This window comes from Anoplophora glabripennis, unplaced genomic scaffold, assembly GCF_000390285.2.
Source record: "Anoplophora glabripennis isolate ALB-LARVAE unplaced genomic scaffold, Agla_2.0 scaffold47, whole genome shotgun sequence".
Taxonomy (NCBI): Eukaryota; Metazoa; Arthropoda; class Insecta; order Coleoptera; family Cerambycidae; genus Anoplophora; species Anoplophora glabripennis.
The window spans coordinates 1,222,119-1,237,421 of NW_019416342.1; the positions used below are offsets into that span (position 1 = coordinate 1,222,119).

Consider the following 15,303-nt stretch of genomic DNA (forward strand, 5'->3'; position numbering starts at 1 on the left):
AATCGGTCTGAATTTATAAATTTCTTTAAAAAACTTACGAAAGCGTATTTATTTTCTAAGCAGATTTTAAAATGTAAGTCTACTATAATTTTCATTTCATTATTAACTATTTATAGGGTATAGTATTACTTATAAATAAATAATTTCTAATAAATTACACAAGAACAAGATAACTAAACTAAACAACTACTCATCATAAAATAAGGTTTTTAGTAGTGATTAGTGATGGGACTACTCGAATGAAAATTATCGATTATATCGATTATGAAAATCTCTCGAGATATCTCGAGTGGTCATATAGAATCATTCGATTATTCGGATACGAATGACAGTGGCCACAGCGTTACTAATACCTGCACTACTCGAGCGAGTGCGCAGATGTTTCGATTGTTCCAACGCTCTAACGAGCTACAACATCTCGAGATAAGACGGCCGAGAGGATAGATGAGACAATCGAATATCACCGACATACAATAAAAAAGGTATGCAGGAATTTTATGAGTGGCATCGCGGGGGGTTAGATGGGAGCTTTATTTAGCGGGGATAAAAATTCATATGAATGAAAATAATACCAAATTATGTTTTCTATATAATTTTTTTTTTCAAAAAAATCCCAAACAATGGACCTCTTTAGGCGGCGACTACTCATTTTAAACACATGCTGCTGAATCACTCAACTGGCAACGAAGAAATATGGAAGAAATGCCCCAATCCGCGACAGTCATTCATTTACCTAACGTCAACATGTTTCGCATATGATTTGGGATAGACCGGAAATTTTCAAAGTGAACTTTCGATTATTCATTCGAATGATCATTCGATTATAAAATTAATTCGAATGGTAACCTCTCGATTATTTAATTCATTCGATTATTCCCATCACTAGTAATAATCAAAAACCCTTACTTATAGGTTAATATTAACAAGTAGTGATGGGAGATTTCGAGTGAAAAATCGAGTGGTACTCGATTATTGAGATCACTCGAGATATCTCGAGATGTTTACTCCCACCACTCGAGTGATTATTACCCTACGGTTGCACCCCAAAATGTTAGTGCATACTGCAAATAGTCACTGATTGCGTAACCTTTTTTTTAGAATAATACGAAAAAGTGGTTAGGTTGTGAAGTGCGTGAGCTTTTTTTTTTTTTTTTAGCTACGCTTATAAGTGATATATGACTAATACAAACATATTTCTGCGCCGCTGGGATGAAAACGACCAATATCTCGTATCTCGAGTGATCACACGATTATTAGAAGTACTCGATTACCGATAACTCGATTATCAAAATTGGTCGATTATGCCCATCACTAGTTTTTAGTACATAACGCTGGGATATAAGAAGGTATAAGTGAGGTTAGTTACATATACAATAATGAACACATATTAGATCTATGAATGAAAATGAGAACAGAAATCGTAATATCTGTTGGTCGCTAACAAAATGGTGGAAATATGGAAGACGCGGGAAATGTAACTTCCTACCGATTTGATTAGTATAGTTCAGATAATTCAAATCCTAAGTAAATCAGGGGATCAGAAAAATCTGAAAAAAATCGGGAACTCACAAAATGTACTCGCCTCAAGGAGCCAGTTTTATTTGAATATTAATGGAGTATAAACGAGTGAAATACGATGGAACGGGGTATTTTTAGAACACACTTTTTAAAAGGAATATGGTTCAAGAGAAAACAATATAAAATTCGAGGAAGTACTGTTGGTCACCTTACTATATTTCACCTATGTATTACCTTACCTATGTATTTCAGTAAAACGCAATATAAACATAAATGTATTTATATTTCAATGGCATCATATCACAATATAACACGTTACTTGATTATTTATTAACCTACAACAATGGTACCTTGAGATTTAAACAGTAGCAAAATAATTTAAGCAAGGCCAAAGACGAAAAATGACCGATTGGGGTATGAAACCCTGATAGCAAATGTTAACTAAATATGTATATTATACAATCAGTTCTCTTAAGTAAGCATTTTAAACATTACTTCACTTTTCAGATCCATTGTGTGATATCCATTACGGAATATCTGTTACAAATTTAGAAATTTTTGTATTTGTTTAAACCTCAAAAAATTCTTAATAAAAAAACTAATGCGATATATTTCTAAAGAGATAAAAAAATATAATGTATTGACCCTCAACCGATATCCTTCAAATAAGGTTTCGTATAAAATTGTTTAACAAGGGAGAAGATAAATGATCGAGCGTTGTGTAACGAGTTGTTTGAATCTTGAATCTGTAAAAAATTTGTTAATTTAATATTTTAGCGTCCTTATTAAACTTGCATTTAACAACTTACTTGACGAAGTGCTAGCTCTGCACAATCTTTAATTTTTCCTTGCGACTGACCAAAATCAAGTGTTAACAACACTTTTACACACTCGGTATTACCTCCAAGTTGTCCCACTTTAGCAGGCGCATTCGCTACTCTTCTTATAACCTGGGGCTCACCTTTCATCTCTGGAAGTTGGGCTAATATATAACCTAAAACAGATATTAAATAAATTGTAATAAAGTAAACAAGGACCAAGACGAACCTGCCAAGGCTCGACAAAGAAACCTAAAGTTCAGCGACAGATTTCCTTGTCTACTTAGACCTATGACGCTAAGTAGTCCTCTGCCCCAGCTGGAATTGCTCTTGTCTTCAGAGATTTCTTGAAGAATGTGTGCAAATTTGTATAAAATCGTTCCACAGAGAGGTTCGTCTTTTTCAACATGTTGCAATACCAGTATGATAAAACCGCACCATATTAGTGGCAATTTTTGTTCAGTTGGTTCGCTAAAATAATTATAAAATTAAAAATTGGTAAATGAACCTACTGAAGTATGATTTTATGGAAAACGACTTACCTAATTTTAATGTTGATCATCCACTCTAAACAAAGATTTAGTAAAGCCTCTGGATCAGTACATTTGGTTATCCTTTGGACTAGCATGGCATTTAACGTCAATAAGCAACTTTTATTAAGAATTGCTTGTTCCAAGTCAGTCTGCTTAGAAACCAGTATATTTAAAAGTTCGCCCACTTCCTTCCACGTCGGCTGAAATTCGTCAGACACTAGAAAAGTTTCAAGAAATCAGTCTACAAATCTTAAATTTATAATCGTCAAATCTTACCTATATTACAAAAATAGCTAGTCAAGGTAGCTTCGAATAGCTCGGCAAGAATTTCAAAGTCAGTTACAGCCATGCCCAGAGTTTTCAGTAAACATCTAACAATGATTCCATTTCCGGGCTTGTTTTCAATCCATTTATTAAACGCCTTTACAGACGCATTATTTATTTTATCATTGTTTAATATACACAACAGTTCTTTTAACAACACTGTCATTTCTCCCTCAGAAGTAACCACATATTCCAAATCATTAAGTTGGCGAGATATTAAGAGATAAATTTCTTGCTGTTTATGCGCAAGGCTGTTTTTATGCCTGCTTGTATATACAGTTAACAGTTTTATGTAAGTTTTAACGAAAATTTGTCTTTTGTACATTACGTCGGATGTTGGCTCTGACAGTGGTTTATCGTAATTTGAAACAAACTTCAAAAAGCTGAAATAAGTTGAACAATTTATGTATATTAAGTATACAGGGTGTTGTATAAGTCTATGGCAACTTCAGAAGGGTGTGCCTTAGGTAATTTCAGATCAAAAGGCAATGAGCTGGTTTAAAGTTTTCGAGATGTGGAAATTTTCCAAAAATACAGGGCGTAGCGTGTATAATCTATAAAAATTAAACTACAGCTTCCTGACGATATTTGTAATAGAAAAGTCTTTTACTATCTTAAATGCACTGTTGTTACTGCAAGCGTTTGCAAACAAAAGCACATCCGTAAGCATCTGTAGTTGCCAACTGCGTGCACTAAACAAATTCCATTAAAATATGGAACAAAATGAAATAAAACTTACCATTTCTAGAGAAAATGTTGAAATTGATCCCCATTAGCGCGGATACAGGCATGGCACCGAAGCAGCCAATTTTGGCGAATATTTTCCCAAATTCCCGGTATTCTCCTAATTGTGTCAGCAACTTCAAGTATATGGTTTTGCAATTCTTCCACCGTAGCAATTGGAGTATTGTAAATGAATGACTTCAAGTGACTCCAAAGCTAAAAGTCCATTGGAGTTAGATCGGGTGACCGAGGTGGCCACGGCACAGGACCAAAGCGTCCAATCCACCGCTGAGGAAACAATTTCATTCAAAAGTGTTGCTACTTTTCAAGTACTGTGTGGAGGAGCCCCATCTTGAAGATAAAACATGCGTGCCCGAACTTGTAATGCCATATCGTCCAATAATTCAGGCATGCGGTTCTCCAAAAAGTCAGCATATGTTGGTCCATTTAGTCCTTCAAAGAAATGGGGACCCACAAGTACATCGCCCATTATGCCAGCCCAAACATTTACCGAGAACCGATGTTGAAAATGAGTTTCCCTAATCTCGTGAGGATTTTCGTCCCATATGTGCATATTATGGAAATTCACTTCATCATGTGTAAATGTCGCCTCATGTGTCGAGAAAAGTCGAGTTGATTGGCACATTGCCATAAAAACCATCGCAAAAACGCATTCGTTGAACACAATCCGGGGGTAAAATCTGTTGAACTGGTTGCAGATGATAGGGGTGCAACAGCTGGTGCCTTAAGATGCGATGTCCGGTACAAGACGAGGTTCCTACTTGCTGTGCGAGTCGTCGAGTACTAATTGTGGGGTCTTCGTCAAGATTTTCCAATTTCTTTTTCTTATTTCTTATTTTTTCCTTTATAAAAATTACACTGTCACTATCATGGAATTACAAAATAAAAACTTCTGTCTGGAATCTATCACTTTTTAACACCGATGGGTCGATGGACGATGCTTAACATTTAATAATTAAGTGAATAATGAATTCAGTACAAGTACAAAATCAGTTGACTGCACACATTTTTTGACAATGTAACCTAACGTTCATTGTAGTAGTACTAGTATTAGATTATACCGACTTAAATTATAAGCCACATAAAAACATTTCCAAAGTTTTTAATAAATAACACAGGGTCGGCATTCATTTTCGTTGAAAAAATGAACTTTAATTTACAAAAAAAAAACGCGAAATAGAACTTTTTCGTATAAGACTTTTCTATTACAAATATCATCAGGAAGCTGAAGTTTAATTTTTATAGATTAAACACGACACGCCCTCTATAAATAATGAATGGAATAGAATTGTTCTTAGAGATAGATACTCACTGTAGAACCCTGTGATCTAAATCGAGAGGATCGGTTTTAAATATAACAGAGGAATCATAGCTCATTACGACCCAGTCCATCACGTGCTGATAAATTACCGGGTCGACGATGGTCCAGTCGAAATTCTCAGCTTGCACTAATAAAGACTTGGCTTTTTCACCATAATTTTTCTTTATGTTCGGTTCGTTCGACAGCTTTATTATTAAATTCAAGAAACACTGGTACACGCGACTTTTAAGCTGAGGTGGGGCATTCGTGAAGTTATTCAACCAGTTTGGCCACGCCACGGATATAAAAATGTGGCCTAAAAACGAATGACTCTCGGGCAAGTACTGATCGACAACCTAGAATAACGAACAATGGTATTATTAACATCGAGGACTAAATGTACTTCTTACCCTGAGCATAAATTCAACGTCTATCACCGACGGCCAAAAGTTATGCCACGGGAAATTTACAAACGTTTTATGTATGGGTGTTAAAATATGGTCCTTGACGGAAGTATGAGCGTAGCAGGTAACATACCACTGCCATATGTAACTCAGTATGCTGCTAGAAGCTGTAACGAATAAAATTCAAGAATTATTTTAACGAAGATTATAATATAGTTTACCAGGCAATGTGTGGATGATGAAAGTCACACACTCATAAAACACGTTTATGACCTTTTGGGCAAAATTTCCGTCGGCCGGTATCCAAGGAAGTAGTATCGACCTATCGTCGGCCAATTGCTGTATCCAAGACGCCATATTTTCCTTCAGGTTTTGCATGGAATACGGCACCAACCAAGGAGCGAACATATCTCGGATGAACGGCCAAATTTTCTCACACAATTTGTCACCCAACAAACCTATGATATATCCAAAGTAAAACATATTCACACTTTTTTGCAGTATGTTACCCTGATGAGTGTTAAGCATGCTAACAATTATCCCATGCCCAGTCATACCCAGTAGCACGACTATAACGTCCATGTAATTCCTACATTTGGGGTAAAGTCCGTACAAGCCGTACTGAAGTCTTTCTTGTGTAAAGTGCCCCGACAGCAGTTCAGATGTTTGCAGTAACTCTTGATGTTGCAGCATCTTCTGATACTGGGCGTACTGTCTCAATTGATCCCTTGAAAAAACAAAGTTAATAAAATGGCACTTGAGTGAACAACGGGAACTAACCGTAGAGGCAATTTCAAATTAAGTACCACTGGTCTTGCCAAACAATTCAATATGTCCAGCCACACCGATATTGCTAACAAATTTGTCTCGGGATTGCCATTGCTTGCCTTCAACAGATGCATCAAAACCTCACCGTAATGTTCGGGGAATTGGAATTCGAATACGCTGAGCAAGTGTTTTCTGTACAATTCATGAAGCACCAAAGTTTCCACTGGAGGATCAAAGCCTAACGTCGTCAAAGCTTTGACAACGGACTGGATGAATTGAGACCGCTGACTAAGTTTCGGCTGTTTAGTTTGTAGCCACTTGTCTACTTCAAACTAAAACATATTTTTGTGTAATACCGGAACAAGTGTTTTCTGTTCGATTACCTTCGATAAAAGTGCAAATGCAATATCATACTTTTGCCCTACTTCCTTGCAAATTATGGAATACATCAGTAATAAATTCGCAGTTCCCACATTCGTAGGAGAGAAATGTTGAGCGAGATATACCCCCAAATTTTGTTCCTTTAAAATCGTTTGAAGTAACCTGGGCATTTCATATTCAACTCCACATATATGAGACTGAAAAAAAAAGTGGAAACATATGGGAATATTCTTTAATGTACAACAAGCAGTTACCTGTCCTAACTTTTCCAAACAAATTGTGAATAATGTTCTGGTGGGAAGGTATGCATTTGTTTCTTCATTTAACAATGACAAGATGTAATAAAATAATTCCACGCCTAACTCGGCAGTTGATGGATTGCATTTGAGTTGACTCTGAAGAACCCTGGAAAAAATTGTTAATATTTTTTCCCGTCTCCATAAAGAAATATGTTTGCACATCTTTCTCAGATTGCGGCCATTTGGGGGCATTATATCAAACATTTGTAAGGATTTTATCATAATTAAAAAATACTATAACCAATAATAAATACCAACTATTGACTATAACAAGTTGCCATTAACAAATGGCAACAAAATACCCAAGGTGGTTGTAGAACAGATGTTAAAATATTTTTAACAAACGAACAATTAATGATTCAAATCTTTCCCTTAAAATATCTGTATTAGTGTAAACTTACTTAACGGTGTGTTGAACTGTTACGGAAGCTGTGAGTAAATTCAATGGTGGAGATTGTAGAGTCTTTGCCAAAAGAGATTCGTATGCGTTACGATTAGTTTGTACTTGATGATCAATTCGTTCATTTATTCTTGCTTCCTGCAAGACAAAATATTTCAATAATATTAGAGATGTGCCGCGGACATGTCAGCTGGACGCTGGACATGTCGTGAAAAGAGGACATGTCCTGAGGACAATTTTCAAGAATGAAAAGTTGTATGGGCATGCGCGGAATTTGTTGCATTCATAATTCCCGTTCGTTGGTAATTGTTTAAGTGAAACTGACATTTTAAAAATATAATCTCTTTTAGAATGGCCATATTTTATTATTTTTGGTTAAGTTAACAATTAGTAAATAGTAATCAGTTGAATTTTAATTTAATATTTAATACACAAATAGTTTATAAATGAATTATGACGCCAAAATCAACAATTTGGTTATATTTTTCTAAATTGAGTAAATATCATTATAAATGTAACTCCTGCTCAAAAACAATTTTTAAGATTGGATGGAAAAACATTTAAATAAGTGTACTGGCTGTCAGCGGAAAATTAGAAACTAGTTTATAAAAAAGTCTAAAGGTAGGTAAATAAGTAAAATATATCGACAGATATTCATTAGAATTAAAAGTAATATTTTTCTTTGTGTACCCTCAACCTGTGAAAACATGATGTCACTCATAGGTGCCTTATTAGATTCAAGGTGAAAAGTACTTTTCCTGACATGTCCGGACATTTCATCGACATGTCCAACGGATATGTCTGTAACACACCTTTCCGAAAAGTGCCCATCTCTAAATAATATACGACATGGTTTAATTTTTTCATCAAATTTTAATAAGGCTCTATAGCAGATATGCAACCAGCAATACATTTTTATAGATTTTATTACACAGTTTGTCTAAATATGAATTAATGCACAAATAACAGACTTTCCTCCATTCTAACGCAGATTTTCTATAAAATGGAGTTAGTTTGAAACTCAAATTACTTTTTTTTGTAAAGAAATTTGTAATTCGCCGCTTTTGAACAAACGGCATCTTAAATTACAAATTTCTTTACACCAAAAAGTAATTGAAGTTTCAAACCAAGTCCATTTTATAAAAAGTCAAGGCATTAAAATGGGGAAAAGTTTGTGCGTTAATCCATATTTAAACAAACTGTGAAATAAAATCTATAAAAATGTATTGCTGGTTGCCTATTTGCAAATTATCAAAAAATAAAGTCATACAGTGTGACCCATTTCAAATCAGAACAGTCTGATAAAATTGTATTTATTATTTGACTTCAAATAATAAATACAACTTTTAGCAGCTTATTCAGATTTGACATGATCATGGTGTATATAACGCTATAGAAAAACGCTTACTATTGGGGATATAGGATAAAGTTTGCTTAAAAAAATATTTCTCGAATATTTTCCTGTTGCATAATCTCGTTCTCGTTCTTGAAATTTTATATAATATTTTTGACAGTAAAGAGTAACGACACATTTTTTATATGAATTTTTCTGTTTTACTGATGTAAAAAACAATACTAATAATTCCAATATTACTGACCTGCATTTCTAATATTATAACAGCAGCTCCGGAACAGTGCACAGCTTGGTTTCTGCCCTTGCAAGGCACTTTTTTCTTAACCTTATTCAACACCGACCTATAAAGCTGTGGAATTAACTCCTGGTACGAGCAATCCAGTGCTTTTTGTTCGGACAACCTCAACGTGTAATTATGTGCGAACTGCTTCAATATCTTGAAGCACTGATCCAGTCCCTTGAACATATCCTCCTTACAGCTCATGTCAATCCTTGGTAACATAGGAGCGCAGTTCCCCATGGGAGGCGGCGGTTTTGGCGCATCGTAAGACGCTAGTCTTCTTAATATCCGTTCTTTGGGGTCCGAACTCTCTATTCTGCTGCCAGGATTTAAGAGCGGTTGGTTGACGTTAGTTCGTTCACGAAAGTTTGCTACTCGCCACGTTCGGATACAAGTTTGTTGTTCCTTCTTCAGTTTTTCGTAATCTAAGTAATCGTACCACGGAAACTAGAAATAATTATATAACAAAAAAGTACACAAGCAGTTTAAAAGATGGGCATACCTCATTTCCTTGCATTATGAAAGATAATAGAGCTGGTTCGTACTGAGGCGGCAGATTCTTTAGTAAAACGTTACTTTCCTGTAGTCTTGGTTCTTCCAACCATAACGAAAATGCTCGGAAAACTTTGTGACAAGCCGAATAAAAATTTTTTCTACCTAACTCGTCGTTGTCCTCGTCTTTAATGTCTAATTTACCCTGGAAATAATCTACGTTCTCCTGTAAACGTCGCTTTATCCTCTTCAGTAAAGAGAAGTTTACTAAACCGTCGAAAAATTTATCACCGACACATGCCGTGTCTGCGGCACCGCAAGAAGGCAGTCGTGCCAGGTATAAAGTGAAAAATTTTTGCCACAGCAGAGGCAATAAAGGATGGCCTAAAGGTGTGTCTAAAGCTTGCTGGGCCCAACGATATATGCCAAGGGAAGCGGACAAGAAAGACGGAGCCTTTACGACACTTGCTGCTTTCTGAAAGGTTTTAATACAATTAAAATCACTATTGTTAAAAAGACAGATGCAAAATCTTCATTTGAAGGACATAAACACACAAAATTAAGGTTCGAGTTCCTGTTTTTTGAAAAAATGGATTTTATGATCGCAGTAATAAAAAGTTTTTATGAAAAGAATTTTACTGGAAGATTTTTTATAGTAACCATCTATGTGGTAGTAAACCAGATATATTTATTTAAGGAAAAAAATGTACCTTAATAGCATGATCGACATTTACTTTTCCTTTCTGTCTACTCAGTTGTATAAGAAGCTCTTTCCATATTCCAGAGTGCACCTCTCTTTCTTGATATTCAACGGCAATTATAATATAAGCAAGCCAAGTATAACTGGTCAGAGAATTCACAATCAAACTACCATTAGTGTTTGTACTGGAAACCCATTTGATTATCGAACTTATAGTCCCGACCTGTTCCTGGGGGCTACCATCCTTCAAAATATGTGAATAGAAAAATTAGTGAGGAATTTCTAAATTTATACAATAAATTCATATTTTCCTGATGATATTCACCTGTAACAAATCTCTCAAGATGTTAAAAACCACTTCTAAGGCATCAACATGGAAGAAAGCCGTCCTAACTATCACATCCAAAAGGTATATTACAGCGGTGTCTCTATTCCAGTTAGGAACAGATACCAACGAATTTATCCACAGTCTTACCAACCCTTTTGGGCTCTGAAGGTCATAAAAGGCATAATTAACAATTTGCGTCTCTATCATATTGCCAAACTGCTGTAAGACCGTGTTCTGGGCGAAAACTAAACTTTTTGCCATTGAAATATATCCTCTATCGGCGTTTAGCAGATTTATTAAGATCTCTTGGAATTTGTCGCAGTTTATTAGGCACTCTTGACTGTTTAAAAATAGCGGAACGATTTGGTAAAGCGCAAACAAAACAGCTTCGTATTTTTGTTGAGACTGGAGGAATAAGATTTGAGATAGGCCTTTGGTGCAAATCAAAGGGATTAGGTGGCCCCAGCTCGTCATCAATATGGTTACAAAAGACGCTAAAGCTTTTTGTTCCCTGATTCCTAAAAATTGATTAAAATTTAGATCCATCAATTTAATTTATATCGATATAACAAGTACTTTCTAACCTTTCACAAGTATGTCATATCGTTCAACTTCCTGAATCCTTCCGATTTCAGTAAAAGCTTTATCACTTATATGCAGCTTCAGTCTTAGAATAGTTTGCCACGCCCATTGCAAAACGGAAGGTTCTTGATCGGCAGCATGTACAACTAATATTGCTACATCACAATGCGTTTCATATGGAAGGGAATCCCACTTAAGTCTAGAGAGAATCATCCTCGATAATTTATTTTCGTTCGTCGTTGAGGCATTATTTAACAATAATCTGAAAAATATATTAAATTCAACAATAAAATAGCTTTAAGAAATATTTATACCTTGATATGATTTCTAAATCCGCATCGGTAACTTTCCAAACAGATAAAGGTAATTCTTCATAGAGATATAACGCTAATGCACCTATTTTTTCCATATTTTCTTTGACTTGCTTTAATATACCAGACAATAAGTGAGGGTATTTTGAAGTCAGGTGGGTGAGAAGTATTCTTGCAGATTTTGAACAACTCTCTTGAGTCACTTGGCTTATAAATCCAACCTACATAATTATAAATAATTTAATTTTGATAAAACAATAGCAATTTCCATACCTTCAATAAATCTATAGTACAGGCATTGATGAAATCCATATCTTCGTCCATCCTAGCTAAAGCCATGTTAGCAAAAGTATTCAACAAATAATATGCTTCCGCATCCTCCAAAGCGCTTAATTTCTCCTCAAATTCTGTCCTTAGTTCATCGTTAAACATTTTCTTACTGTAATCCTCAGCATCCAGGGGATTCAAGATGTCTCTAGCCTGATTATCTGAGCTGTGGAGAAAATAGAAAATCTTCCACAAGGTTTTTATCGTAACCATGTTATAAGGGATAACAGCGAGAAACTGCCAAGCCCCCAGCTTTTGCGACGAGTATAAGTAATAGATGGCTCTCAGGAAAAAGGCATCATATTCCACTTGAAGGTGTTCCATCATAGCTTTATCTTCTAAGTTCTGATCCTTGAAATTTTAAAATAGTTTGTATTGACACGAGTTGTAACAAATTTTAACAGCTCTACCTTCAAAAACTGCTCCCATTGATCTGTAGCATACTGAGTAACATGACGTATAAAGCGACTCAGTCGTTTTGAAAACTGATTATATTTTGGTTGGTCGTAAGTCTGAATGCCCTTATATAAAATTTTTAATAGCACCGTTGAAAATGCTAGAAACTTTAATATATGATGTTCCGTTATTAGCGTAGTATCATAAACATCCTAAAAAACAATACTAAGTCTATCCGTCTATAAAACTCCTTGCGTTAACTCCCAAGATTATATTTGATTTAGAATTATCTAGAATAGCATTGAAAGTGGGGTTTTCTTAGCATATGTTTATTTTGGGAGGGAAATGAAGTGATATCTAAAAGAAGTAAGTTTGTTAATGTCATAGATATGTGGCATTTTGTATCAACCACCTGCTAACCTAATCTAATTATTTACCTTCTAATAAATTTTATCTAATCATCAACACAATAACAATAAACTCAGTTTTCAAACAATGCTGACACATCTCAAAAAACTCCAATTGGTTTAAAACGTAAATATCTCCTCCATTAAGACTGAACGGCAAAAGGAAAATCTCACTTTCAATGACACCCTGCGTTTATTAGATTTCCTTATACCTGGTAATTTTTTGTATATATCAACAACAGATCCCTAAATAAATTATCCAATGGCAGCTGATTGAGAAGAGCCACCAAATCATTTTCTCTAAGAGAAGTACCCGAGGATTCCTCATCCTCTTCCCCGTCGGAATCAACCATAACCCAAAGGGCTTCAGTGGCTACTTCTTTATTCTGAGCGATGTCTTGTAAAAATGTTTCCCTCTCTTTAATTGGGGTTAGTATCGTAGCAAGAACCGTTAGAATATGATTTATTTGGTAGTTGGCAAAAGGTGACATTTGGACGTTAACATCTAATGGTGTTTGTATAAATGATGATGCCCACATGCCGACACCAGACGGACATCTACAATTTTAACGGTTCAATTGATACTTGTACACCTACAAAGCTATAAACTTTACCTCAGTATGTGATTTAGTATAAACAGGTGATCTTGAAAATTTGCCACTCGTAAAAGAACAGCAACAAGGTGAGTTAGCCAGGTTCGAGTTTCTTTAATGAACTGTGTTTCTCTAATTAACTTTCTTTGAAAAGAAAATAAAACAGATATACAAATTCTGATTTCTGCTAAATATGGTGACAGATGTGGCGGTTCGCTTTGTAAAACTAAAGCAACTGGGGCGTCCTTATTTAGTTGTGTAATGTTGGTGCAGTTATTTATCACAGTTTGTACAAACAAATCAATCTAAAAGAAAACTGTTATAAATATATGTGGCTCCGCTTTCATCACTGTTGATAGTTTCTCATACCCAATATTTTTTTAAGTAGAATAAGTTCTTAAAAATATTATAGATTACATAAAAGTAAAAGGTGTTACTGCAAGTGAAATAGCTTCCAATTTTCAACATTTACCTGAAGTTTCAGTTCTCCAGCAGAGTATGAATAAAGAATATAGTTTTCGTAAACCAGCTTTTGTACGTTACCTAAAATTCTTACGATACTTTGAAAAACAGATCTATGAAAAATACTTCTGTTATAACTATGAGATGCTGTTACAATACTTCCATCCTGGCATTCGCCACGTCCCGTTTGAGTAGCTGTTTCAATGCTCCATAAATCAGACTGAAGAGACTTGTACTCTATACGAATTTGCTCCAGTTCTAAGGCATTCCCAGTAATTTTTTCACAAACTTGCAGGTAGTTCACAAGAAGTTCATAGAGAGGATGATGTTTGATAGCTAAGCCTTATGAAAATATGCTAAATTAATATAATGTACTTAAAATAATGTTGGCACATACCTTTCAATTCTGCTTCCGCAAACTGAGCATTGTACGTTTCTAATATTTCTAATTCATTGTTGTGGTACAAGGCACTCAACTGAGAAACTGTATATGGTTTTATAAATGCCATTGTATGTGCTTTTTCTGATGTTTTTTCAGGTGTAGGTAACTCGTTTTTAGTTTGGTTAGTAAGGTCATTCAATTTCAATGTATTTACTATTTCTTTGTTGACATTTAACAATTTTTTAAAGTCATCTACATATTCGGTAATGTTTTCATTAATTTCTAAAATTATTAAAAGAACTATATATGTTAATAATATAAATAATATTCATACCTATAGTCTGGTTAATTTGCTTAGAGGAATTATCTTTTAACTCTACTTCCAAACTGTTTTTCATATTTGCTGCATCAGCAGCATTTTCTACAACTGCTGTTTCTTTATTTATTTCATCATTGTTATCTACCTGCTGTTTGTCTTCTTTAGATATTTCATCTACTTTGTTTGTCACATTTTCACTTTTTGCAGACCTTACTTTATCTTTCTTCTATATAAAATACAAAGTATATTAATTATAAAAATATAATAGAGAACATAACGAATATTTTATTTTATAATGTTAAAAGTATAAAACACTATATATAAATAAAATTCAGTAACTACTATAGTATTAATAGTACTAATACTACGATATTGCAAATATATATGCAAATAATAAAAAATTAAGTGCATACCTTACTTTTTCGTTCGACAACAGCTTCCATTATTAAACAATGATATAGATATTTGTTGATAAAGATATTGGTTAGCTTGTCAATATAGATAAACAATACCTATCTTAAACACTATTGACATTTTCAATTGTTCAATATTTGTTTATTTCTGTAACTGAAACTAAATCTTGAACTTATTTTACTTTACACTTTAAAATTTCTGTACTACATTCAAACAAAATATCAAAATATTTTGGTTGCCTCACCACTTGACAATTATTGTCACTTCAAGTTATAAAGGCTACTACATTCACACTACAGTACATTTGAACTACGCTGCGCTTTCCCTATAGATATAAAATGATGGTATTTGCCATGGAGACTAGATAGTAGTAGATAGTATAGTCTCCATGGTATTTGCTATCCCTTATATTCTTTCGATGAATATGATTGGCTGTTTCTGTGACGTGCGATCAGTGGAGCCAATAA

The 15,303-nt window shown here is 34.5% G+C and overlaps 1 protein-coding gene across 1 annotated transcript; it reads right to left on the reverse strand.

Annotated features, from left to right (window-relative positions):
* Positions 1 to 1,782: 1,782 nt before the first annotated feature.
* Positions 1,783 to 15,090, reverse strand: LOC108906470 (ectopic P granules protein 5 homolog). Its single transcript, XM_018709737.1, has 27 exons — positions 14,836 to 15,090; positions 14,438 to 14,648; positions 14,119 to 14,385; positions 13,732 to 14,063; positions 13,281 to 13,564; positions 12,879 to 13,224; positions 12,274 to 12,471; positions 11,810 to 12,214; positions 11,540 to 11,757; positions 11,228 to 11,487; positions 10,641 to 11,161; positions 10,326 to 10,559; positions 9,626 to 10,090; positions 9,088 to 9,570; positions 7,491 to 7,627; positions 7,045 to 7,195; positions 6,793 to 6,987; positions 6,422 to 6,741; positions 6,151 to 6,368; positions 5,863 to 6,099; positions 5,648 to 5,808; positions 5,250 to 5,593; positions 3,146 to 3,576; positions 2,879 to 3,086; positions 2,566 to 2,807; positions 2,328 to 2,512; positions 1,783 to 2,264 (listed from the first exon to the last, which is right to left on the reverse strand). Exons 1-27 carry the CDS (start codon positions 14,863 to 14,865, stop codon positions 2,166 to 2,168), a joined length of 7,182 nt encoding a protein of 2,393 aa, XP_018565253.1. The 5' UTR covers positions 14,866 to 15,090; the 3' UTR covers positions 1,783 to 2,165.
* Positions 15,091 to 15,303: the final 213 nt, after the last annotated feature.

Bases quoted from the DNA above. Each gene is read 5' to 3' on its own strand.
- LOC108906470 (XM_018709737.1), bottom strand. From the start codon at position 14,865: ATGGAAGCTGTTGTCGAACGAAAAAGTAAG. The intron at 6,100-6,150 runs GTAACATACTGC...GATATATCATAG, and splicing joins CATGCTTAACACTCATCAGG to GTTTGTTGGGTGACAAATTG. The intron at 5,594-5,647 runs GTAAGAAGTACA...TCGTTATTCTAG, and splicing joins ACGTTGAATTTATGCTCAGG to GTTGTCGATCAGTACTTGCC.